The sequence below is a fragment of the Abramis brama genome (assembly GCF_963993115.1).
Source record: "Abramis brama genome assembly, chromosome: 8".
Taxonomy (NCBI): domain Eukaryota; kingdom Metazoa; phylum Chordata; class Actinopteri; order Cypriniformes; family Leuciscidae; genus Abramis; species Abramis brama.
In genome coordinates, this window is record NC_139970.1 from 30,489,159 (window position 1) to 30,516,623 (window position 27,465).

Sequence of the window (27,465 nt, forward strand, 5' to 3'; positions counted from 1 at the left end):
ATAAATACTCTATTCCTCCAATGATATATATTCTGATTGAGATTCTCAGTTTAGAGCAGAATAGATTTAGTCTGAAGTAGAGACAGGCTGATATTAAGTGTGTGAAGGACATTGTACTCTTCTCCGGACTTGTTGATGTTGATGCAAATTGGATGGGCTAATGTTTCTTCTGCATTAAATATTCAGCTCAATAACTCTCGCCGGCTTGCATCACTATTATTAATTACAAAAACAGAGAGAAAAACAGTCGGCCAGTTAAAATTGGAGCCAAATAGCCAAACAGCCTAAGCGAGAGAGGAGGTGGTGAACGTGATTAAGCTTAGCGCTCGTTTCCCTTTTGATTCTTCCCCAGCATTTTTTCAAGGAGGTGGGGGGTTCCCTTCTCTTACAATGTGGATTGTTCCATTGACTCACAGGAAATGGCACAATTCAAGATCACAACCAAGCAAAACATGTGCCTGGAAGACAAGCAAACAGTGATCCGTTCTCTCGCATTGAATAGACCTGAACCAAAACCAACACCTGCCCTTTTCAGCATGATGAATTGTTAGATTTTTTTCCATTCATTTTTATTTATTTATTTCCCGTTTTGTGACTCATGCATTTGCTGCCTTCATGTTAAGAAATGGAAGGAGGTGAAAAGAATCCCTCTCTTGGTGGCCACTGGGTGCCATTTTGCATCTGATTCCTTGCCACGGCAACGTTAATGGACCTTAAATCCTATCCGTAATTAGATGGGGGAATTGTGTGTATCACCAACCAGATGATGCTGCCATAATGAAATAAGCGACAAACTTTCAGGCATGTATGTGCGCACGTGTTTATGTGGGTTTCTCTGATTTAGCGAGTTAGCGTGCTCAGACCTGGCCCAGATCTGGCGTTTAGCATTTTGGGGGACGTGGGGGAGCGCAAACCTGTCACGTCAGGGCCGGTGACAGGTGTCTATGTTAGGGACAGAATTGAAAGTGATGGGGGGAGATGATGGGTGGGCTTCCCACCATCGATGAGGTCAGGCCGCTAATTCCGCCAGGCTTCTTCTGGCAGAGGAGGCCAGCACTCAAGAGATGGATCTGTAGAGAGACCGCAGCTGTAAGCGTGGAGGAGCTAATTGGTCCTTATCTTGCTGTCCCATTCATCTTCATTTTTTACCAATTACCGAGCATTATCTGTGTTCTCGGTTGGATATGGGAGTTAATCCTTTTTGGTTAAGCTGCTAGTGCAGCTTGCAAATTTCCATTGGTGGAGCGGGTGAAAGAGTCTGAGCGAAAAAACAAACTCGGGAAACTTCTCATCATTGTACACAGGAAGGAATCGATTGGAAATGACATCACGGGAGGGAAAGGAAAAAAAAACAGCGGGGAGGAGGGGAATCAATTATTGGTGTTATAATTCAAGCTCTTGTTTGCAAACGTTGCAGTGCCATTGATTAAGTTGTTTTCATTGCACTTGCCATTATTGACTTGTTAAAAACCATATTTTCTTCTCATCGGTGGTTTCACATGTGCAACCAATCAACCGGTGGTGTTTCAAATCTTGTACTAATTACTCAAAATGTATAAATTTGTCCGCAGAATTACCCTTTTCGATGCATGATTGCATGAGATGAAGAATCACTTCAAAGGGGAACGAACCGTCTCTGAAGCAGTCTTATTATGCACTTAACCATATGGATAAGCTTCCAAACACATTAATAACTGTAAGACTCGTGCCTCTTATTGTACTTGTTACACTGTCAAGAGCGATCTCGTCATAAATTCAATGCATCACTGCGTCAAGCACTCTTTTAACTGACACAGAGGAAGTCGGTGGCAGTGCGATATCTTTCTGATGAGCGCTGTCACATTTCCTCAACACCTATCAAAAAACATAGACCCTAAACCCATTGTCTTTACAGCATGCACATCCATCATGCATCGGGGCCGCGTCGCGTCTTTATAATCAGCCAGCTTGTACATTGAGCCCTCATTTAGCATAAAGCATTCGTGCTCAATGCCGGGCCTCTTAAAAATAGCTCCCCATAGAGGACGGATTGAGTGAGCAATGCCTCCTGCTCTTTGATAGGGATCTGTTTGGTCACACACAGCACCAGCTGTCATCTCAGCCTCGACTGCTGTGATTTAATTAGTCTGTTTATGTCCTTTCTAATAATAAATCCCACACTGTGGAAGGACAAATCCAACAAGGGTTGCGCTTTGTTTTTCAATCTGCCGGCCTCGCACTGCTAAACGTGGCAAGGCAACGGCAAACAGCAGAAAGTTTTGGTTAAATCGAGTCTGTCTGTTTGACTTTCACTTTTTCTTCCTCTCTTTTCTCATGCCTCCATCTAAGTCCGGGTGAAATGTTTATAACTAATCCTTTTTTTTTAAATAAAATTATGTCATGGATAAAAATTAAATGATAATCTTTTTATATTTTCTGTTATTTTTCTCTATTTTTCTCTTATAATGTTTTCTGGGACTTTTTTTTACTGAACAGTTATTGTTGCTGAGTTGATTCAAATTGTTTCATGCGACAACTAAAATACAGTAACACTATTTTTCACTGAATGAACACAAGATAGGAAATAGACTTCATTTGAGTGATTATGCAAATGAAACTCAACAATTTGTTTGAATCATAATTCAAATGTCCACATGGCATTTTTCATATATTCAAATTCTTTACTAAAATGATATGTAAATAAAATGTGTTCTATGTATTTGACTAATATGAATGATGATTAATTTAAACTTTATCAGAGTTTTGAATCAATTGATTGAACTGATTCAAGGAATTTAACTTAATGGCATTTCGCCTTTTGTTTTTGCTAAAGTTTCAATCAGAAACATTCTTGCAATTCGTGAGACACGTGAAGCTAGTTTAATGACATTCTCTTCAGGAAACTTGCTGGATAAATAAAAGTGCAGTAAAATCATCATCATGTTCATGATGTTGCTTAAATGAAATCACCACGAATACAGTATGAAAATGTGATATATTGCCCAGAAGTCTGCTGAGTGAAAAACCAGCCCGCAGCTAAACAGTGAAAACATGTTCACTTCCTAGCCACATCTGAGTCACATCGGCAGAATTCAGGGCAATGATTCATTCCTTATTACTCTCTGACTGAGTTCCACCATAGGCATTTAGCATTGCAGATAGCAAGTTTCTTCAAAACCGCCTCACCTCTGTCAGTTTACATTGTTGAATGCTGTTTTGTCTCGCCTCAAACATCAGCAGGGCTGTTCACGGGAAGGCAGGAAGCATTGGTAATAGCTCTGAGACCAGGATGAGAACCAGGGCTGAGTTTACAGAGACACGCAGCCTCTCCTGGGCATTCGTTTCTGAGTGCCTCTATTAGTGTGTTGTGCTCCTGGGAAGCAGGTGACAGATAAGTGGAGAGCGTCACACATTTTAATAGAATTTCAAAAAGATAACTCGATAATCACTTACTTTTTTAATGAAGTTGAATTGCTTGTTTTAATTCCGGTTGCATCGACAGTTAAGCATCAGCATAAAATTGAATATGCATGATTTTGGAAGAGGGGGAGGGGGGGAGGTGTAAAAATGTGCAAAGCGCTGGTGTACACAAATGCCTACAACTGCAGAAACAGATTACAAAATGGGAATTGATTAAACATTATTTCTGTAATGATCCGTATCATGCTCTATCATCTCTGAAAAGCAGTACAGCTCTACATTACTGCGGTGAGCGTAGCCGGCATAAACGTGGCACATGTTCATGCAGATATTTGTGTCTGCAGAGTAAATGAAATAAATAAGTAGCCGGTTTACTTGTCGGGCCTCATCAACATTAAAGCTCGTTCTTCATTAATTGGATGAATTAATTTGGAGCCGTTTGATTCAGTTGTGAGACGTGGTGCATTGCCCGTCCCTCTTTACTAATCTCTGTCAGGTTGCATTTATAAGTGGAATTGAGTGACCTTTGGAGGCAAAGATAGGGATGAAGAGATCTGCGCAATTTGAAAAGACAATGTCACATGGTGTAAATGTGATACATGTAATAAATGACATTCAACCTTTCACACACGATAAGCTTCTGGGGTCCATAATGCGAAAGTTGCGTGCGCTTTGACTGCTTCGAATATTCCTCCGATAGGTCATCTCACTGCACTCAATTACGAGAGAGAAACAAACCAGCGTGTGATGCGTAACCGCCGTGCCTTATGATGACAGAGAGGATGTGCTGCAGTCGGAATATTGGCATGATTATTGCAGTTATAATAACATTGCAGCAATTAGAACATGAGAAATGAAGGCGCGGCCATTATCACTCACGGGTATCAATCATGCCTGGAGCCCCATTAACCCCAACCAGACTAGCGATCCTACTCTGGGTCAGGCTTCTTGCCAGAACAAATCATCCCACTGCCTCAAGTTACAGAAAGTAGCCCACATTTAGCCTACATAGTACATGTACGAAATACAAGAATCTGTGCAATTGAACTTTTCTTAGTGACCCAGAGGAAATTTGAGTGCGTAAATGTTGCTTTATTAAAGCTTAAAAGAGTTCTCGGTTATGTTTGGCTTGTGTCAGATGTTTCCACTAAATGTCTTTATATAAAAGGAAATAGTCACAAATATAGACACAATATAGAGCTAAATCAGATTAAAAAAAAAATAAAAAAAATTGTTTTACTTTTTTTTTTTTTTTTTACTTTCTCTCCATGTAATCTCAAATTGCTGGACAAATGTGTATCAAATATATGTATATACAAATCACAATATATCACTCTGTTTTTATTTATTTAATTAAAAATTAAAAGAGTTTTAGTTTTATATTTTATGAATAAAAATATCATTAAATATTTTGATTTTATTATATCATGTTATTAATTTATTTTATTTTACTTTCTCTCCATGCAGTCTCTCATTGCTGGACAAATGGACAAACTTTCTGTCTCTTGTGAAACACATACAGTAATATTTTGAAGAATGTTACAACTGTAATGAGGTCAATGTGCTCCAAAACAACACTGGACCCCATTGATTTATGTTGTATGCATGAAAATAGTTTTTTTTTCATAAAAGAAAAAAAAAGTCATACAGGTTTGAAACGCATAAGGATGAGTGAATAATGACATTATTTCCATTTGGGGTGAACTATCCTTTTAAGCACATTCAATAAGACCAAAGCGGCATGACAAACATAACAAATCTCCTTTCACAATGAATTTCAGAATCACGCAAAGATGCAGCCTCTGCAACGTGATGCTAATTTTGTAATTAGAACAGATGATGCAAGAGGCTGTCTTATCCCCTGGAAAGCCGTCTCATGGACCCCTGCACTGTGTGATTGATAACACCGTTCGATACATTTCATTTCAGAGTCCAAGTCAAATGACAACTGCTTGCCATTGACCAAAAGCAATCTTTTTAAACGGGACCCTTTGCTCAGTATCTGATGAAAATGATTCCCCCCACCCCTCCTCTCGCTGGGTGTCACAGTCCCTCAGGGAGGGGGGTTATTGATTGGACTTGAATATATTGTACCCTCAGTGGAAACATCTGCTGGTAATGTTCGCTCCCTTATGCTTTCCCTAAACCAGCAGTAGTTTATGGAGACTGATACAAGACACATTTAAGCTGAACCTAATTCAAATCGAAATTGGGTGTGCTTTCAGTAATGTGTCCTGAAGCCTGTGTCTGGGCATCTCGTAACATGCAGGTAATTGTGTTAACCAGACCACAAGATCACAGTGAATATGTGGTGCCAACCCATAGCCTTGTCATTTGCATTTATTATTATTATTATTATTATTTTGTTTGTTTGTTTCTTTATGTATTTGTTTATTATTTTATTTTTTTTTATTTTTTTTATTTTATTCCAGCATGAACAAAATCTAAATCTGCATCTTAAAAATGGCCAATAAAAACTATATATAATCTTTTTTCTTTTTTTTTCTTTAATAAACATAAAATGAACATAAAAAAATGCATGAATTTGTTGAATAAATATCATGTTGTTTTTATTTATTGGTCATTTTTAAGCCATTTAGATTTACATAAAAACACTTATTAATATTATAACACTTATTAGAATTAATAATATAATTCTATATCAAAATCAGAACCTATAACGTTTGCTAGTGGCCAGCTTGCATAAACAGGTAGTGACCAAAAGCACTCCATCATATGCCAAGAACTGCTGCTGGGTCTTTATCCTCTTGAAGGAAGAATAAATAAATAAATAAATAAATAATAAAATAGTACTGTCTGTCTCCTCCGTAATCCCTAACACATGTTTGCTTTGATGGTTGTGGGGGGTTGCGGGTCTGCGTAATTATGCTACCTCATCAAACCAGAGATGTTTTGTTGCCATTATTTTTTACACTCACAAGTGTGTAATAGATGTTTTTCTTTAACCTCTGTTTCTTATTAAGCATTCTCACTTCAGAGTGAGTATAGTAAATCCTTACACAGGGATGCAGTTTCTCTGTTTTTGTGGCTTAAGATCACATCACATTCTCAAGCATCTTGGGGTGTTTTTAGCGCTCTGTGATTGTTGGTGATAGTGTACAGGTCTGTTTCTTGTTTTATTATCATTTTGGGGGAGGATATTAACAAATTCAAGATGTTATTTTTATGATTAGCATTAAGATTATAAACAGGAAGAAAAGACTTTAAAGTTTTTCTCAATGACACAGAAAGACCATGGGTGGCTACTTCAAAGTGAAATACCTTCCTCTAACGGGCCTTAATGAGTTACAGCGTTTAACAGCCTTGACTAGCTATGCCTTCTGGGAAAAAGAAAACAATCTATACCCTTACCATAGAAGCATGTCTGTTTATGAAGGACCTATGCGTTTATTTCCAGTAACATCTTCTCTACACAGATGGAGCTCTGTTTTTTGTTTTATGGTTGAAGGTCCTTTGTAATAGCCAGAATGAGTTTATGAGTAGTCGGTTATATTTGTACAATTAAAATGAAATATGAGAATGAGAAACCTGTGGCAAAAGCCTTGACAGTTTTAGGGAATTGCAAAAATAACAATCTGCCATTCTGAAACGCCAACCATTTAAATTGTTATCCTGATTCAACAGCTACTTCAAAAGGCGTATGATTTTGGCCCTCAAATCAAAGGGACGAGCAAAAGAACGTCTGTTTAGATAAGAGCATTTACAACACACTGCTCCGTCGCGTTGTGCTCACAAACAAAGATGGATAGGCCAGAAACAAGTCATTTAATTAGCGCTGGAACCCCCGTCTCCGACTCTGCAGCCAATTACACATTCCAACGGCATCTGCAGGTCCTATTTCACGGGAGGAAAGCAAATCTTCCCTGGCTGGGCTTCATACAGTACATCTTTTCTCTTCCATTTAAGAGAAAGTAAATAGCAGAGATGGACAGCTTCATTAGACAGCATCTGAGGAGCAGGCAGGGCGGATTGTCGCTTAAATAGTGGGCTTTTACTGGAGGGCTAACCGGCGACCTCAGATCAATTACAGCTGACATTATTGTTTGTCGTGAGCTCTTCCAGGATAGAGGAGTAGAGGCAGAACAAGCCCTGGCTCTGCTGAAAATGTAATTTTCCTCCTCTTTTGCTTTCATTCCACAAACAATAAATCACTCAGTTGAAGAGATAATAAAGTGCCAAGTAGGAGCTGGTTTAATTTTTGTCAAGGGAAAGCTTCCTCCCTCACAGGATAATGCAGGTTGCTAGTGCTTTGAAAGCCAGCTTTCACCAGACAATAGCTCCTTCAGTCTGTCTCTTTAGGGCTCTTTTTTTCTTCTTTAAGGCCCACTGGAATCAAAGTTCATCTGTTTGACAATAATATCTCAGGTCCTAATTCATGCAAATTTCAGCAGTTTATTGCTGTTTTGATATTTGATATTTTTTAATAAGTTTGATAAGTTTTCTGTTATGGGTACGGTTAGAGTTAAGAGATAGAATATACAGTGAAAAATCATTATGTCTATTGAACATCCTCATAATGATAGCAATACCAGTGTGTGTCTGTCTATACAACAGTTAGTTCTGGTCCTCAAATCTAAATGTCTGAGAGGCCTTCCGGGAGTGCTGATATTTTATGAATATATATAATGAATATTATTATATATAATAATATGTATTATGAAGAAGATTGTTTTAGTGACCCATGTACAAGTAGAATACAGGCATATTCTAATAAGAGATAAGTATATTTATCTAATTTCTAAATGTAGCCTCAGGAATAAAGTTTGAATTGTCGGAACACAAATGATTTGCGTTTACATATAAAAAAGTGTTTATATCTTGAAGCAAGTATAAATAAGTTGCTGAGATGTTTTAAATTTTAATTGGTTTTGTCCTTGGAATTTAATCCATAAGCTGGAACACAATAGAAAAAAGTGTCTTTATTAAATAAAAAAATGGTAAATTAACAGTGTCCAAAGGGGTTTTGTTTTGAGACAAATTTGTTGAAAACTACAAAAGAAGAAAGAAAAAAAAAGAAAAAAAAACAGTTGATGAACAATGCGTCTGCTTCATCAGACATCCATAGTTCATTGCCTTTCAGTCTGTCTGAAAAGCCTTGGTGGACATCTTTTAGCTTGTATCATGTTTTCTTATGGTTTTCAATAGGCCATTATGGCTGAAACATCACTTAAGGATGGCGGAACATGAAAGGAGGTGGGATGGAGGGAGAGAGGGAGAGAGATTAGGCCCCCGAGAGCAGTCTGCTACTGTAAGCCCGTAGTCGCTCTCACACGCAGAGTTCTGCTTTGTGGAAGTCGGTCAACACAACAGACATCATTCACCGCCAGGCTGATAAAGGACGCCCATTTAAATGACAAAAGCAAAGTCATATCAGACTTTAATACGTTTCTCCCCTCTCTTGTAAATGTTGATTTCCTGAAATCCAGTCAGATCTTCTTGAGCGAATCACAAAGGCGCGCCGGCACTCAATCCGGCTCTTGAAAGCTTTGAAAGGTAGATACGTGCATGAATGCCTCTCTCAATTTGTTTCGGCGTGGCGCTGTAAGTATCCTGCAATCACACGCTGGCGCCGTGGCAGGTTTTAATTGAGTCCGGTCCTGCGAGTGGTAATTGATTCAGACTCGGCACTCGAGGAGAGACGCCTTTACAAGGTGCTGCTTGGCCTCTCGTTCTTTTAATCTCAGCCTCTTTTTAATGTCAGGGAATGTGTTTTCCCTGTGCATCTGCTGGTCATCTTTCTTATGGAAATGCACAATGCTTCACCGAAGAGCGTTCACACTGAAGGGACCCCCTCCATCCTCCCCTTTTTTTATTTTCTTTTTTCGCTTTTTTCTGATGTAGACTGTCTCACAGCCCTTGGCCACTGATATTTCACACAAAAACAACTCACTGGATTATCCCTCTGTGTCTCCTGTTACCTTGAGCCAGGCGATATCGGGGAAGTGTGGGATGGAGCACGGGGCCGCCCGCTCGATCGGATCCACTGCGAACGCTCAAGTTTTCTTTCAAGCGCTCGAGTGGTGCCTTTGACCGCCCGAGACTGAAATTTCTCTCAGTTACTTTTGATCCTTTAGTTCAAAGTCAGGAGTGGGAGTGAGTGGGTCTTTAGTTCAGGGACACACACTAGGCTGTGACCTTATTTGTGTGCATATGTCCTTTGAAAAATCAGGACAGCTTCCTTTCTACCCATTTAATCACTGTCTAAGAATGTAGCACAGTTCGCATTAGTTTTATATATGAGTTTAACAGTACAATCACATGTCCTCCTGCAGGATCTGGTTTTCCTCATCAAAATACTTTGAATGTCTTAATTATTTCAGTCCCGTGTAACTATCAAGGACTTGAAAAAATGACGTTATAAATGCACTCTGTTATACAAGTAATGGAGTTTCTGGCACAAATACTCGTAATTAGCTTGTAGGCATCTCATGATACACACTTAGTTTTAATTGGCTCATTTTTGCTCATTTTAACTAATGCCTTTCATGTTTGCCTTCTTTTTCCACAGATATTTTGAATGCATTTACTATTAATGGTGAAATATTTCCATAATTTTTCCCTTTCCCAACATAATAAAGATTAGTTTAAATCTCACAATTATTAGGTTATTATGACTGTAATCACCAGAACGCTATATATTATTAACAGCGATATGTATTATTAAAAACAAAAGTGAATATTTATGTTTCTAATAACCATAATGGCTTGAAAATGTGCCGCAATTATTTTTTTTGTAGTCGTCAATAGCTTTAATATAATACACTATCTAATGTGACGATTATTATTTAATGAATATTTACTCTGTAAGCCACGTCGCTCGCACGATAGGTCACGTGTGAATAATTCATAGCGTTTCTCCTTTAAATCTTCCTCTCTTCTTCAGCAGTACGCTTTCTTTTCTGTCGCACACGCGTCTTCCATTTGCACACAACTTAATGCCAGAAATGATTAATTAATCAGCTACTTTCCCCTCTCATCTTCAGGCTTGGAACTGCCGTTTATGATGATGCCCCACCCCCTGATCCCTGTCAGCCTGCCTCCCGCATCCGTCACCATGGCGATGAGTCAGATGAACCACCTCAGCACCATCGCCAATATGGCCGCCGCAGCACAGGGACAGAGTGCCCCATCCCGAATGGTGACATCAGTGATTAAGGTAACCCACAGCGCCGTTCTCTCATTGTGTCGTGCACATCTCTCATCAGCCATTGGGGGAAGGTGGAGGGGGCTGGGTGGTGCGCGATCCGTGCTTTCATACGGCATTGCAGGGAACAGTCTGTCAGACAATAGCCTGGGAAGAAAGCAAGGAAAGGATGCAGAGAAGGAGAAGGAGAAGGGGAAGGGGGGGGGGGGTGCCTCAAAAAAAGAAAGAAAAAAAAACCATGGACGCTTGTGTGTCCATAGAGGTGTGTTGCTGAAAAGAATGTGTCATGTAATGGCCGCCCTGGCTGTGTTTGTTTTTCCTGTTGGCTGTGCAGGAACGGGTCCCCGACAGTCCCTCCCCTGCCCCCTCTCTGGAAGACGGCAGGAGGCCGGGGAGCCGTCCCTCATCCCAGCGCAGCAGCAGCGTCTCCAGCTCTCCCGCGCACACGGAGAGCTCCTCCGACAGAATGCGTATGTTCACCTCATAAATCTCTCTCCCACTCTCTTTGTCTCTCAATTTCTCTCCCTCGTCTTTTCCAGCGTCTCCGCACACAGGCGCACATACATTCAAGAGCTGCTAAATACCGCACTAAAAGTGCCTCTTGTTAAGAGCGTAGCACACGTGCGCCCCTTCCCGCTTTCTGTTGTTTTCAACAGATGGCAAAGAGATATTAACTATCTTTAAGTTTGGTTCTGGCTCATGTTGTGCAAAGACAGACCTCAAATGTTTTCATCATTAGCTGTGTCATAAAATAAAAACCATGTCCTTAATCACTGAGAGAGCCTGTATGTATGTTTCTCGTCATCTCTGAAATATGCTACCATGTTTTATGATGTTATTATTCTGGAAGCGGTGTCTTAACGAGTAAGTGTTTATTTTGATTAAAAACTTATTTGAGCTCCAAAAGTTACATTGAAAAGCTGGGGTTTGAACCTGGAAATACGTTGTTAAAATGGTTAAAGAATTTATGAACAGAGACCTTATAAGGCATTTAGACACAAAATAAGACTGCTCAATTCAAAATCAAATCATTAAATGTGTGACATTGATCATGTGAACAACTTTGTACCGATGGTCAGATGTTCTTCCTTCCATTAAAGCTCAAGATGCTCTTTGGATCATCACAAATCATGTGAACTCAAATCAACATAATCAGATTTTACACAAACTCGTGGAGTTCATGCAGCTCCTGCTCTCTTGTTGTTAAAGCAAAACCCATTATTTAATGAATTGGTCATTTTTTTATTAATTTTTGTAATGAAAATGTTTTATTAAATTATAAAAATGCTAAATTAGGAACCCACTGAATGTTTAATTTTATGTATTTCAATCAGTGAATCTAGTGAATCGCAGGTTTTTGTAAAAAGGCCTTTTTATTTATAAACAGAATCATTTTTTTTTGTGTCGAGTTCTGTCGCCTCATCTCAGATGTTATAGAGAATTGCACTGAGAATTGCACATGCCAGGCAGAGTGGCAAATGTGATTTTGATTGACTGGCGCATTGATTTGGAGATGAGGTATACCACAAGTCACAAACAGTTGAAAGCCAAGGACGTATTAACCTTCTCTGGCCACTGGACGACGAGGGCTCTTTTCAACTAGAATAATTATTTATCACTCGAGGTGTTTTGCGTTGTCATTTGAGAGCGTGTGGAGATGGGAATAATGTGTCTCTGTGTTCTCTCAAAGCTGTGCATCAGAATGGACTGTCGATGAACCAGGCATTTTTGGGTCTGTCTCCCAGCATCTTACCCGGGCCTAAAGAGGGCGACCTGGCAACTCACGACATCGGCCATGAGGCCAAAAGAATGCACCTCGAGAAAGGTCAGAGTTCAGTACCTAAATCCAACAAAGTAGCTCTATTGTTTTATTTTATGGAAATATCTGTGAAACACTTTGGGGTATGGCACTACTGTGCAAAAATCATGTTATTGGTTTCCATGATATTTTTTCTTATTACACGGTAAAAGGATTAGTTCACTTCAGAATTAAAATTTCCTGATAATTTACTCACCCCCTCATCATCCAAGATGTTCATGTCTTTCTTTCTTCAGTCAAAAAGAAATTAAGGTTTTTGAGGAAAACATTCCAGGATTTTTCTCCATATAGTGGACTTCAATAGGGTACAATGGTTTGAAGGTCCCAAATGCAGTTTCGATGCAGCTTCTAAGGGCTCTACACATTCCCAGCCGCTGAATAAGGGTCTTATAGCGAAATGATCTGTAATTTTGCGCCACATATTACGTAATAACGTTGAACACCACTCGTGTTCCGGTTCAAAAAGGTAGGGTAGTGCGAAAAACTCCATCTCATTTTCTGCTCCAACTTCAAAATCATCCGACATCGTTGTTTTACCTTTTATTTATTTATTTATTTTGTAAATGGCGTTTGACTTAGTCTTTGCACGTTCGCTTTGTAAACAGTAGGTCGGTACTTGCGCCTACGTCACGCGTGACCTTTCAACGTGATTGGGTAATGTGTGGCAAACTAATGTTAATGTAAGTGCTAGTGCAAGTGCTAGTGCAAGCTAGTGCAAGGCGAGCATTTGTGGCAAAGTATATAAATGTTTATTTGTTTTGGAAAATGGCCGATCGTTTCGCTAGATAAGACCCTTATTCCTCGGCTGGGATCGTGTAGAGCCCTTTGAAGCTGCATTGAAACTGCAATTTGGACCTTCAAACCATTGTACCCTATTGAAGTCCACTATATGGAGAAAAATCCTGGAATGTTTTCCTCAAAAACTTTAATTTCTTTTCGACTGAAGAAAGAAAGACATGGACATCATGGATGACGTGGGGGTGAGTAAATTATCAGGAAATTTTAATTCTGAAGTGAACTAATCCTTTAATCTCTCTTTTATACAGAAAACTTGGTTTGAACAAAAATGTTTGTTTGGATTGTAATAGGGTTTTAAGTAAGTGCAAGTAATAGTAACTTGCACTATTAATTAAATAGCTTAGTATAGAAATATGTTGATAACTATAGCTATGCATGTACCTAGTAGAATGCTATATATACTACTGTTTCAATAAGATTTTTATTTTATTTTATTTTTTTAAAGAAATTAATACTTTAATTCAGCAAGAATCCATAAAATTGATCAAATATCAGATTTGCCATCACAGGAATAAATTACATTTTTGAATATATTAAAACAGAAAATATATTAACAATTGTAATAATATTTCAGAATATAACTTTAATGATTTAACTGTATTTTTGATCAAATAAATGCTGCCTAGGTAAGCAAAATACTTTCTTTCAAAAACATAAAAAATCTTACTATCCCCAAACTTTTTAAATGTAGTCTATCTTAGTACCTTAACATTACCATTTATAATATCACTGCACCGTGGTACTACCATAGTACTTTTTTGCTAAGAGTACAATAACTGTTTCATTATCATTCAATCAAATCTTTCGGGTCTTATATATATATATGTGTGTATGTTTATTTATTTATTTATTTATTTATTTATTTATTTTTTAGACTGAAATCCATCCAACCTGATCAAATTACACTCTGAACAAAAATAATTGGTAACACTTTACAATAAGGTTAATTAGTTAACATTAGTTAATGTATTAACTAACATGAACTAACAATGAACAATACATTTGTTACAGTATTTATTCTTTGCTATATCTTTGTTAATGTTAGTTAATAAAAAATACAGCTGTTCATTGTTTGTTCATGTTAGTTCACAGTGCATTAACTAATGTTAACAAATACAACCTTTGATTTTGATGACGTATTAGTAAATGTTGAAATTAATATTAACTAAGATTAATAAATGCTGAAGAAGAATTGTTCATTCTTAGTTCATGTTAACTAAGGTAACTAACATTAACTAATGAACCTTATTGTAAAGTGTTACCAAATAATTTAATAAACACGGGTGGAGTGTCCATTTAAAAACATTAAGAAGACAAATTTAGACATTGATAATGATTACCAGATGCCTTTTTTTACTATATTCAATCCAAACAAATCTCCAGCTCTTGAGTATAAAATTGGAGGCTGCTAAACATTTGACAAATTTCTATACTTTTCAGTTTTCAGTATTTACTTTTATCTGGCAAAGAAAAAATGAAGTGTCCTCTCATATGCTTTGCATAAACACAAAATGATGCATATAATAGATTTGAGAATTGTCTCCAGGCGGAATGCAGGGCTGGGGAAGTGTTGGAGAGGGTGATAATGACATTAAAACCACGGTGGAAATCACTGGGCTGCACGTCCCCTGCTGGATCTGCCCGGAGAGGAGGCGCTGTGTAGCTCTCTCCCATAGACCAACCAAGCCTGTGAATCAAAGTAATTAGCATGATTATATGAATTTACAGGTCAGACCTTAGGTGTGATGGGCTGGGGGGGGGGCTGAAGATGAGGTTTTTGTGTGGGTCTTAGGGGGATTGGTGTGTGCGGTCGATGTGTTTTGTTCATTCTCGATCTCACGTTTCTAGTGACTGATTGTGTACTATACGAGGCCACTGACATCTTGGCCTGTTTATGATAACATTATCACAGTACGCGTGATTCATTTTTTCCTATCGTTCCCCAATAGAGATGTGGAGATGGATCTGTCTAATCCCCCAGCACGCCACGGTTCCACCAGCCCCTTAAGATATCAATTGAGTTATATTGGTCCTGATTCTCTCCGACCGAGTGAAAATCCACATTGTCTATTTGCATCGCTGCTGCATTATCATTCAGATGCTTTGCATGCTTAATATGTCACTCCTCTTGATTAGAATCCAAAGCTCTCTAACGTGTGCGGCAAAGGTCTCGGGCTGTGGAAAACATTTTTATAAAATAATCCATTAATGCAGAGGAGTGCAACTAAATTAGTTACCAATTTGCTGAGCATGAATTAATGAACAGAGCTTCTCCTGGCTCCCAGAGTTGTAATTTTCATAATAACCTCAGACCTTTATTTGGCAGGTTGTTTAGTTTTTTCGTTTGAAGGTTTTCATTAGTCTAATGAGGACTGTGCAAGGGCGAGCAGTCAGCACAATTTACATGAGGAAGCTATCATAATAAATGAGGCAATTTGAATAACACGCACAGGTTTATGCCGCGAGATGAGAGAGATCGTAGCGCCGGATCTGGAGGTAACCAATACATTAGACCAACTAATAACCAAAGTAATCCCAATAAAAGCCTTAAGTGAAGGGAATAAAATTAATGATAGATATATTGAACTGTAATGATATGATACATGATGCATTAGATTAATAAAATAAATGTGTCCCATTGTTAAAGAGGAGGGGCTCGTCTGGCTTGGCCTGCTTTTGTTTATGGCAGGCTTTTTAATTAGGGTTGTTCATTGGATCAGTTTGTTTAGACAAATGAGATTACATTCCAATGGTTTAATGATATTTCTCCACTTGTTTGATCTTTATGGTCCTGGCAGAGCATTAAATTAATGCTACGTCGTGCACTTTCGATTCAGTGTCACATATTACGATTGAGGTGTTTACGTCACCTGTATCCAAGCAGGTTCAGGCAGCAGATGAGTTTGGGACAGTTTTTGTGTCTCGTGCAGTTAGAATATCACTTCACATTTAAGCAATGTCACACAAGCAAGAGTGCTGTTGTGATAATGATACCGCACAATCACGTATGTGATATTTCTTCAATACAACAGTTCAATAAACAAGAAGTTCATTTTTAAATGAATGTTCCTCTTCCTAAGTGAATCAGGAATTAATGAATCTGTTCGAGTAAATGAATGAACAGTTTAATAAAAAATAGATTACAAATAGACAATTTGTACAATTTTGCCAGTTATTTTGTGTATTTTTGTTCCAAAACTAGTTCCCAACAAAGTCAAAGCATTATCGCTGTGTGCTTCCGACCAACTCACAGTATCAATGTTTTGTTCCTAAATGAATTAGGAATGAATGAATCTGTTTGAGTAAATGATCCAGTGACTCACTCATAAAGACAGTCTCTTGTTTTGTTCCTGAATGAATCAATGTATTTTGAATAAATCAGTTTAGTTAATGATTCAGTAATACACTCACAGACAGTAACCTGTTTTGTTCCAGAGTGTTTTGTTCCAGTTGTTTTGAACAAATCGGTTGACTGAATGATTCAATGACTCATTCATATAAACACTAAATTGTTTCATTACTGAATAAATCAGTGTTTTTTTTTAAATATCTTTTGTGTTGTAATGATTCACTCATAAAGACAAGGAACTTCTCGATTTAAGACCTCAATGCTATCACTCTCAGTTAATAAATTAAAAAGTTCTATAAAATAATACATTGTTAGCTACTCTTTGGTGTCCTTCATCTCTGTCATGTTTTGCCAGCATATCTGTGCAAGCAGAATTTTAGACCGCTTTAAGTAGCGCTTTACCTTGAAGTGAAGCAAAAAAGCGAACAGTTTGCTCACATTTATTATAAAGTCTGGACTAATTGAATTGCTTCACAAAGGGAATCTGTCAGAATTGTTTTTGACAAGCCTCGCTCTTGTGAAACAGCAGGTAGTTGACAAACAAGGAAATTTGAAAGGCTCTAAAGCCTTTGGCAGTAAACTCATTTTGGACATCAAACATTTAACATGGTTCCTCTCCTTGGGGGAGCCGCTCGTGAATATATCCACATATGGGCGGGCGCTGTAGCTTAGTGCCGCGCAATAACAACACTAGAAGAGTAATTTATGGGATAATAACTGCAAACAGTTTCACTTACCCAAAGGAATGGTAGAGGTTTATTTTTACCAAATGAGAGCTGCTCTCATATAAATTATTTCTGCATTATTGATCATAACAGATGAGTCATATGTGATGACATTGATGAGTGGCAATGTAATATTGATGCCGCATGGCATGTTTAGTAATGCGAAATTTGATTTGTGTAAAGGATGTTCGTATTGTAAAAGTGCACAAACACTTTTTCCAGTACTTTTTTTGTACCACATTTTTTATAATGCTTAAAATTGTCCTAAATGTCCTGAAAAAACAGGGGAAATGATCACACCTGATCATTAAATAATTCCTTCTAGGTCTACATAAAGAATCACTTCATATTGAGTATTGCTACAAATAATCCTGATGCCTTCATTTTACAAGTGTATATATGATTATTACCCTTTCCCCCTTTCGTAGTTACCACAGTATTCAAATACGTAAATGACCACATCCTCATCACAAGCATATTGTGTGACTTTGAAGAAACACTGTACCATCACTGAGTCTCTCTATTGACAGTACATCATGACTTTGGTTATGCGAGTGATTGATGCGTACACCCCCTCCTCTGAATTCAGCATTAAATGTGCGTGGAATAATCGGATCTGATTTGGCCAAACAGACAAGCGCAGAGATGCAGTCATATGAATAATGGAGCATGGCAGCCGCAGTATCACTCCGATAATTTGCCAGCTGGTCAGTGAATGGCAAAGCATGTGTTAGCCATTATATGATTTCATCATAAAATACCTCATCCCTAAGAACATCAAAAGATGCGAAAATAAAAGTTATTTGCTTTTAAAAACTCAAATGAAAGAGAAAAATATGAATCATGAAAAAAGTGGTGTACAAAAACCATGCTTTTATACTTTTAAGGTTAGTCTGACTGCATGTAACATTACATTTGTGTATTGTTACTTGCAGATGGACTAACATTGTAAGATCTTGGATTTTCAAGTTTCATGACATTAAATTTAATAGACATGAAGGGAATGGGGAAATCTACTGTGATTTTTTTTATATCTTGCAGAATTAGATATTGTTCTTGCAGTGCAAGAATGAAAACTCATTAGATCGCTTCGCTGATGTAATTGTCTTCACAAACCCTAAGGACAGAGGCTTTATTTCATTTAGAGCGTAACGCTTGAGAAATAATATGGCTAATTTCACTTAGCGTACTGCAGGAAATTGTACAAATTTGGTGGACCTTTTGAACAAAGTAAACATTATGATTTTTGATTCATGCTGTATCATATAGCATGATGTGGAAAGTGGGATGTTTTCCACTGTAGTAGTCTGTAAATACAAAAATGAACAGAAAGTTACTTGTAACTATGGAAGACTATTTCTGCCTCAGAGTAAAAAATGAAATAAAATAAATAAAACGGGTAATTGTGACACAAATTTTAAGATAAGAAATAGTCACATTGTTAGATATGAAGTCACAGTTGAAAGAAGTCACGGTTACAAGAAATGCATTTAAAATAAGTACCTGTTAATTATTGTGGTGGAATTCGAAAAGTTGTTACTCATTACTCCCTACTTCAAAAAAATAAAAAACATTTGATTGCGTATCAAGCATTTCTTTTAATGTGTTACACTGATTTCGGTTTGATCAACCAGAACCCAAAACTATTGAGCGAGGAATACAGTAGTTAGTTCAGAAATGTTTCCGGTCCAGCAGTTTTATGAACACCATCTTGCATTGTTATAGAGTCATTGGTTTTTGCTTAGCAAACATGTTACTTACAACACACCTCCGGTTCTTTAACTTCATGTCTGATCATGGTATACTTGCACACTCTCCTTTCATCAGACACACTTGCTTTCCAAGCATGTTTTCTATTGCCTTTTTAAGTGTCCTTGAGATTCTGGCTTCAAAAGTGAAACGGACTGAGGCTTGTGCTGACTCGGCCGACTTTTCCTAAGACAAAAGGCTGGATCATTAGCCATTGGGGATCTGAAATGTGACTTGGCAGACAATCGTGGTGTATGATCAAACAACTTGTCAGTGTGTTCTGTCGAAATGAAGGGGTGCGAAAAGAAAGAAAAAAACATTCAATAGAGGATCAATCAAGTTTGTGAGCAGCGAAACAAATAGTGCTGATGATGCAAACGTGGGCCGTCCCTCCAGGACATGGCGCTTCATTTGGATATTTGTTCTCCCTCATGAATGTTCCATTACGTGATACCATGGACTGCTAATCACATTCCACAAGAAAGACAGTGCTTTTAGGAATGTTGAAAAGCGAGTGATTCTTTCTAATCTTTGAAATGCCTTAAAAGTGTCAGAATGCTTTCTCCTGCCAAGATGTAAGGCTTAGATAGAGAGATAAATATGCTGTGGTCAGCTAAGAGTATCTCACGAGCAGAGAGGCAAATTTAATAATGTATTATCATTCACTAGAGAAGGTGAAATCTCCTTGTCCATCACAACACGCCAGGGCCGTTTTATGTTATCCTTCATTTCAAAGGGAGCAATGTGCTGCAGAGACACCTACTCTGATAAAAAGGAAAGATGCAGCTCTTGGCCTAGAGGGTTAGGGCTTTGCTTTTTGATTGCACTGGTAGTTCCACCGTTTTCCTTTCGCTCAGTTTGCAAGTGAGTTTCTTTTTGTTTTGCACTACAAGGGCAATTAGAATGAACATGGTTCATTGTGCAGCATGGACAGTCTCTTTGTGAATTCTAAGTACATATCCCTTGTACTTAGCATCTGCCCTTAACGGTATGCGCACTGCTGTGAACATATTTATCATTTGCTTGCCCTTGGACAGACGAAATGTAACCATTAGCAATGCCGTTTATGCTAATTTGCAATTCAAGATGCAAAAAGCTTAAGAACAACTGTTGTGTTAAGGTAAGGTTGACCCTGACTTTCTACGACCCAGACGTCCCAGACATAACAATTAAATACCTCAAAGATCATTGTTTTCTGTGCACGTTTTTGTTTTTGTAAACATCATGTTCACAGGCAGATTTACCAGACGTAACTAAAAAAGATGTTTTACTGACATAAAACACAGATTTCACTTTGTACATCCATTATAACTTGTGTTAAAGGGACAGTTCACCACAAAATGGAAATTCTGTTTTTTTGTTTGGGCCTCATTGACTTCCAAAATATCTTCTCCTGTATTCTGCAAAAGAAAAGAAAAACATACTGGTTTAGAACGAGACAAGGGAGAGTAAATGTTATAAATTCTTTTTTGGGTGAACTATCCCTTTAATGTCATATTGGGGCACTTACACAGTAATGCAGCTCTCTTATTAAGCTGCTGAGTTTAGGGTAAAGTGTGTCAAATTTTACAATTTCACTGTTCCATAATTATCAACGGATACTTAGGGCTGTTATATCCTTTCACTGTGAACAAAATCGTTCCTAATAAAAGAGAATAGGGGGTGGAGAAAAACTGCGGGAATACTAATTCTCTTCCAGCATTTGAAAGCTCGCCTAAGTGTTCCAGTCACCTTGACTTTGCAGCCACAGGCCCGGAGATGCTGTTGCTTATCCCGCCTAACCCCAGCCTGTCAATTAGGTGTTTAAAAATTAATCTCTTTAACTGGAAATACCATGCCAGCTTTCTTCCATCTGTAAATGGAGTGTTATTAATTCAAGCTGCGCAAAGCCAGTGTTATGAATAATGTTATCAAAACAGATTTCCACACGTTTAACACATCACCCGCTTTTAAAAATCCTAAGTATTTTTTTATAGCTGTGAACCAGACGCAAATGGATTTGCATCCATTTTCCTTTGCTCACGAGGGCATGAGATACACAGAGAGAGGGCGTCAGATGGGGGGCTCCTAAGCTCTGCTTTTTAAAAAGTTTACATTTACATTTCTTTTTGTCTTTCATCTTCTGTCTCCAAAGCGGCTCAGTACATAGAGCCTGGATTAGTGCCAGAGTCGATTGTCGCCCCAAACATCCTCATTCCCTGTAGGATTGCTGCGAATCACATTAATATGTCCGCCCGTCTTCGACGGAATGCACTCCACTGTGATCAGTCCACAGACTATCTCCCGTTTCTCAGTGTTCGAGTGCTTGTTCTATCAAAGCGTTTTGATTATGTCGGGTTTTTTACTCCTTGTTTGAATTTCTAATATCATTGCGTGTAAAATGTGGAAGGCATTTACATATTGGCACCGAAACACATTTGTTTCTGTGTAAGGACAGCAATGTGCGCATTTATAAAAGATAGAAGAAGAGAAAATTCAAACAGATGTGAGCTGAGGACAATTCCAGTTAACAAAAATAAATAAAGATGTCCACACAGACCCATCTCTAGAGATGATTAGCACTAGATTGCGCAGAAGGCGTCCAAAGTGTGATTGTAGTAGGCTAATCTAGCTTTCAGGGTGTGCACCAGTAAGCATTCAATGATCAATAAATGGACTCATTTTGGGCTGATTACTCCTGTAATGCATGCTAATAATGAACGGCCAAAACGCATAAAAAGTTTTACGTTTTTACAGTGTCGTGTAAACAGCCCCTAAACCGAGACATGTTTGATTTCCAGACCTTAGTGATCATCACCCCCCACATAGAGCCTAAACAAGACCCTCCACTACATACGAGTCCTGCATACATTTGCTTCTCAAAAGGCAATTAATTCATAGGCCTCTGAGAACATTATTTACTCATCCTTCTTTACCTTTATTAATCGGGTTATGCAACCCTCTCTCGCTAAAGCTTCATCCACCTTTGAGGAGTGTCTGTTTTTGGCAACGATGGTTGTCATTGTATGCCGAGTGCGGTCTTTCTGTAGGACGCACACTTGAAGAAACAAAAGTAGTGGAGGGGCTTTTTTATGCAGTCATCACAGGCAGTCAAGCCTTTAATCCTCAGCGGTCCGATAATGACATCCCCTCTGCATTTATTACATGGAGGAGCGTGGAAAAACGCTGACTTTGAACAAATGAACACTCTGACCTTTATGCAATAAATATGACACAGGCCATATAAAAAGACAAGATATCTTCTTCTACTGGCGTTTGCATCAGAGACTCTTTGCTTTGCCGCTGCTGTATGGCCCACTACCAGAAAACAAGATGTCTGCAACAATACTGCACATGAAATCGCAAAGCATCAATCTTTGGAACAAATGAAATATTTGGAAAAATGTTTCACAAGGAAAGTCAATGGGGTTCAATGTTGCTTTGGACCTCATTGATACTAATTGTTTAGACAAAGCACTCCTCAAAATTTCTTTTGTGTTTCACAGAAGACAGTCCAAATATAGGTTTGGAATGACAGGGTTAGTAAATAATGATAGAATTTTCATTTTTGGGTGAACTGTTGGCGAGGCTAGTCCGCCCACAATGATCTAAACCCCGACTGCCCGCCGAAGTATATAATGATAGTTGATGTTGTTAAAAACTGTAAGTTGTTAGATCTTTAAAGTAGAAAATAACCAAAAGTTGTATTGCTGTTAATTTATTTGATCTAACAATCATTTTATGCTCTGTGCATGCATCTTATAATCTTAACAGTTTGCTGTAGCTTGTTGCAACCACACAAGACCTGTATTTTTTTCCTCTGGTGGTGAACTGTTCACCATAAAGGCTGCTTTTGTTTTTATCCCTGACCGTGTGCGACAGTTAAGGATTTATGAAGATTTCCTCCCCTTCGCCTGCCCATCTGTGCGGCTGTCTTCAGCGTGGCCTTGAGAATATGTTTCAATTTATTAAGCCAAACCAAAGGACTCATTATTTCAGAAGAGGGGCACGGAGTGACACACAGAATTGGTTATTAATGGAAAGTCTCTGCCACAGGGCAGTTGAAATTTAATGATATCCTACAAGAAAATATGATGGTGTCACTTTCCCAAAAGTCATGCGAAATGTCAGCGTTTTAAGGTCCCGACGCTAATTTTATGCCCGTGCACAGTAATGTTTGGGAGCACGTTTAGGAAACACGGCCCAGTGCCTGTGCTGATTATCCCCCTCACCTTCCTTGTGCTCTCAAATGGGTTTGTGCAGCAAGCGATTTAATCTCTAAGTGTAGGGAACATTAGGAGAGAGAGAGAGAGAGAGAGAGAGAGGAGAGGAGAGAGAAACACCACAGTGCATTTCTCAGAGATAAGGCTTTCCAAGTCAAATGTTACCTGTTAATCCAGGGCCGACCGACTCCAGCACTTGACTTTGACTCTCAGCAGGAATTTGGTAATGGCTAATTTTCATCTCGGAATTAAAGAGCAGAAAAGAGCAAAGCCAAGTGGGTGTGAGCGGGTTTAGCAGTTCTGCGGTAGATAGCTGTGTCTGGTAGAATCCGGACACAGGATTACTGTGATTCTGTGATTCTGGTAGAATCCTGTAACACGTGTGTATTCACCGTGCCCATATGCACAACATATGCACCTTTAAGTCATTCTAATGGAATTTGCCCACTACGGATCACAGCACACATTTCTAACTGTGGTCTTCATGTGTACACATGCTGTAAAGGTAGAATTGCTTTCCCTTTCATTGCTTTTGTCTTTTTCTTGTTTTTATGTTTTGTTATGTACCCTAGTTACAGTTTGCAACAGGGTCGGATGGAACTACAGACTCCGACCTAACTGTCTTTTTACCTAAAAATATCCTTGGTGCTCTTATATTTAATCATCATTCTGTTTTTTTGAGTTAGTGTTACATTGACATTTTTAAAGAGGTTCTTCAAACTGGCCACTTTCGGTTAGGTCAATAAAACAGTTTGCTGTTGAAATATTTAATGGAATGCAGAAGAGAGAGCAGACAATGCAGTTTTAAAGATTCACCTCTGTGTAATGCACTGTTGTCTCCATTTATGAGACTGAAAGGTCATAACCACTCCCCTGGAAGGAGGCAACTTCTTCAGCCTGCATTGGCAGGTCAAATAAAATGTAATTGTCTGCTGTAGGTAGCGGAGAGGGGAACTGACATCCTCCACGTTTTAAACATTCAATTCTCCTGCTGCGAGGAACACAGGTTTGCAAGGACACAGGCTTCACCTGTCAATATATCACAGTGACTGGCTAGCCAAATGCTGCAATGCTTTTCCCCCTCTCTCTCCCTCCTCCGGCTCAGTGCCTTCATTGGAGAAATCAGCTGAAAGGTCCACTGGGACCTCAATTCAAACACTGCAACTTGCAACATATGGCACATTTTCAGCTCCCAAGGTCAATTAAAGCTATTTATTGAGAGAATGTTGCTAAATTTCCCAAGGTTTCCACTCAATTCATCGCAGAGTGCCTTGTCTATCATATTAAAAATCAGTCGAGTGGTTTACACTCTCCTTGTCATGACTTTCCATCAAAGATATCAAAAGTGGTTCGAGACATTTTATCTTCTCTTATCGCAAACATCTCTTTTCGCTCTTCCCTTTTCCTCAACGCAGCCGCTCACAATACAAATCTAATAACATGTAAATTGGAGATAAGCCCAGATCCCTCCAAGTGATATTTTTTTACATTTATAGTTTTGTCAAGTTGATTTCCGAGCCCCTGTTTTAGCAGCACAACACATAAGGACTGAGAGAATTAACAGGAAAGGTGATTTATCATTGCTACCACACTGTCAAGGACTCCCACTGCTGCCACAGGAGGGAGGGACAGCGTGCACGCGTTTGTGTGTGTGTGTGTGTGTGTGCGCGCACATGTTTACGTGTGATTGTATGTGCGTTATTGTTTTAAATTATGGCATTTCATTCCAAATGCGTCGTATTTACAGCGTCCCATTTTTATTTGCGGCTCCTATTATCCAGCAAAACAGTTGTGCATGAAATGTTATTTGTGACACGGCTGACCTAAAAGGATTTCATAAGGATTTCATTTTTGAGGCAGAAAGCTGCAAACGGACCTGTCACAGCTGCTGCTGGCAGCCCCGGTGGAGAAATATCACCTGGAAAACACAGCTCTCTCCTTCGCTCTCTTCATCATGCTGGCGTCTGGCACTGTAATTAAGTCCAAGTCAATGATTCTGGACCAATGGCAGGAAATAAACAGCTAAAACCTGGCCAAAATGGAGTGCTAGAAACAAGAGAATGCTCGCAGACACAATTGCACTCAAGTGTGGCAAATGTAAATGGAGACTGACCAAAAAAATGGCAAATTTCGGTTATTTGAGAGCTGAATTGGTCATTTGAGATGAAATGTGCTGTTTGCTTTCTAATGCATGACAGATTGTTTCCTAGTAACAAAGCAATATGAGCCACCCTGTGATCCAGTATTGTGTTTGCGGCGAGGTCCTGCTGAGTCTAAAGCAGAAGTTGGTTTAAGCAATGATGTATTATTAATGCCAACACCAAATCCAGGACTACGGTGGCTGCAAACCAAATACAGGCTTCTGACATCCAATTCTCCTCTATTGTTTCTCATTTGCTGATTCGCTACATGTTTGGCATCCAAAGAATCAGAGCCATAAATGAGACAAAGAGAAGAAAACATTCTGTGTATATTCTGTGATGTAATAATTACATCAAATTCAAATAAATCACTCTGTTTACATGATCTGTTAATGATTGCACAAAACTAAGCCATCAAACAGCATTAAAACAAATTTTCTTAATTATTTTTTTCTTTTACATTTTATTACAAGCACATGCACACTCATTTTTCGGCCGCCCATTGTTGGTAATGATCTGGAGTAAAATGCTAGTTAAATCGGGGAGAGATTGGTGGAGACCCTCTATGGATTCCCAGAACTCCTCTTGGCCTTTCCTCCGTCCAAGAATTTCGAATCGTAAAGTCTTAATAGTGGCGGCTGATATTCAACTGTTGGTTGGCTGAATGTTTCCAGGGCATTTGCAGATGCTCGGAATAATCTCTTATGTTTTGCTGCAATCTGCTGCAGAGATGGTTGAAATAAATACTTTAAACTAATTAATGTAGGACCAGCTGTTACCAAGCCTTGGCTGGCGTTAGTGAATGCTGATGGCAGAAGAGGGGCTCCTCAAGTCATGCCGTGTTTGTGCATGATTTAGGGAGTCATATAAACACGTATTAATTCTCTATGAGGGCCTGATTCTGGGGTTTAATACTTAAACTGAAATGCATGAGAAATAGATTTCTAGGCTTTTTAATTACTAGTATATAATGATTTAAAACAAATGTTGTAATGACTTATAATACACCTTATAATTAGTTTGATCATTTTGTAAAATATAATATAATATAAGAAAAATATTGCCCATGAGTAGTTAAACAAACACTTACAATAAATTTATAAACCACAATGTATAGCTTATCCCATACCATTTGTGCTTTGAATGAATGAACAAGAATTTTGTAGGCGTTTAATTAAATATGAGGTATATAAAAACATAATGATTTTTACAGATTTTCTCATTTAAAATATTTGATCTAAATTGCAAATAAAACACTTAAGTCAGGAAGTGAATTTATGCATTGCAATATTATAGTATACTATATAAAAAATAGATATTCATTATGAAATTTGCTAAAGATTAAATCTTACAGTGTTGAATTATTAGTGTTTTGAAGATTAACATTAAGTGGATGTTAGATGACAGCAAAAATGTGATGTAATGTAAAAATGGGGAAAATTGGCATGCTCAAAATGGTACACACATATATTTGTGCATCCCTATTTGATAAAATGAACTACACTCTATATCAAAAGGCATCATCAATTAATTCATAATGCGTTACATTAATATAATGTATTATTGAGATATTCTTCTTTGTTCTTGCCATTTAGACAGTCTGTAATGTGTTCTGTTAGTTGGTGACATGGCCTGTGTGTTTTCTCGTTTTCTAGCAGGCAGAATGTTGTGAGACTTCTGCTGTGATTGGCAGCACGCTATGACAGCGTGAAGATAGTGTCAGCGCAGGGCTGTGTGGTTTAAAGTGAGTTATGATAGTCTGTGTGTACATGTTTGGCCATGTGTGTGTGGAGATGGATTCAGGGGGTTATGAGGCCTTTTTACGTGTGTGTAGTGATGGATGCAGGCCTATGATAGCCTGTATAAGGCTGTGGCTGTTAAGATAAATGTGGAGTTTTGATGGCCCGTGTGTGCGTGTGCATGTGCGTGTGTGTGTGTGCGTGTGTGTGTGTGTGGAGAGAGATGTAGAGTTATGATTGGCCGTGCAGCAGATGGCAGAGGTCTGCCCTAACGGAACTGATGAATGGCAGATGATGTCATCAGGGCACTGACAGGCACTGGTGGCTGCTCACAGGAAGTGAGCAAGAATCTGCTTTACATTTCCCCACTGGACATCTG

The 27,465-nt window shown here is 38.5% G+C and overlaps 1 protein-coding gene across 11 annotated transcripts in view; it reads left to right on the top strand.

Annotated features, from left to right (window-relative positions):
* dachd (dachshund d) overlaps nucleotides 1–27,465 on the top strand; it is a 106,051-nt gene that overhangs the window by 64,262 nt on the left and 14,324 nt on the right. For 7 of the 11 annotated variants that reach the window (XM_084122316.1, XM_084122313.1, XM_084122315.1 and 4 more), the window contains 3 exons: nucleotides 10,404–10,576; nucleotides 10,899–11,034; nucleotides 12,255–12,389. In XM_084122316.1, coding sequence (XP_083978442.1) covers nucleotides 10,404–10,576; nucleotides 10,899–11,034; nucleotides 12,255–12,389 — 444 coding nt within the window. Of the gene's footprint in view, nucleotides 1–10,403; nucleotides 10,577–10,898; nucleotides 11,035–12,254; nucleotides 12,390–14,727; nucleotides 14,881–27,465 lie in introns of all 11 variants that reach the window. The other 4 variants (XM_084122308.1, XM_084122311.1, XM_084122312.1 and 1 more) reach the window with 1 other exon arrangement.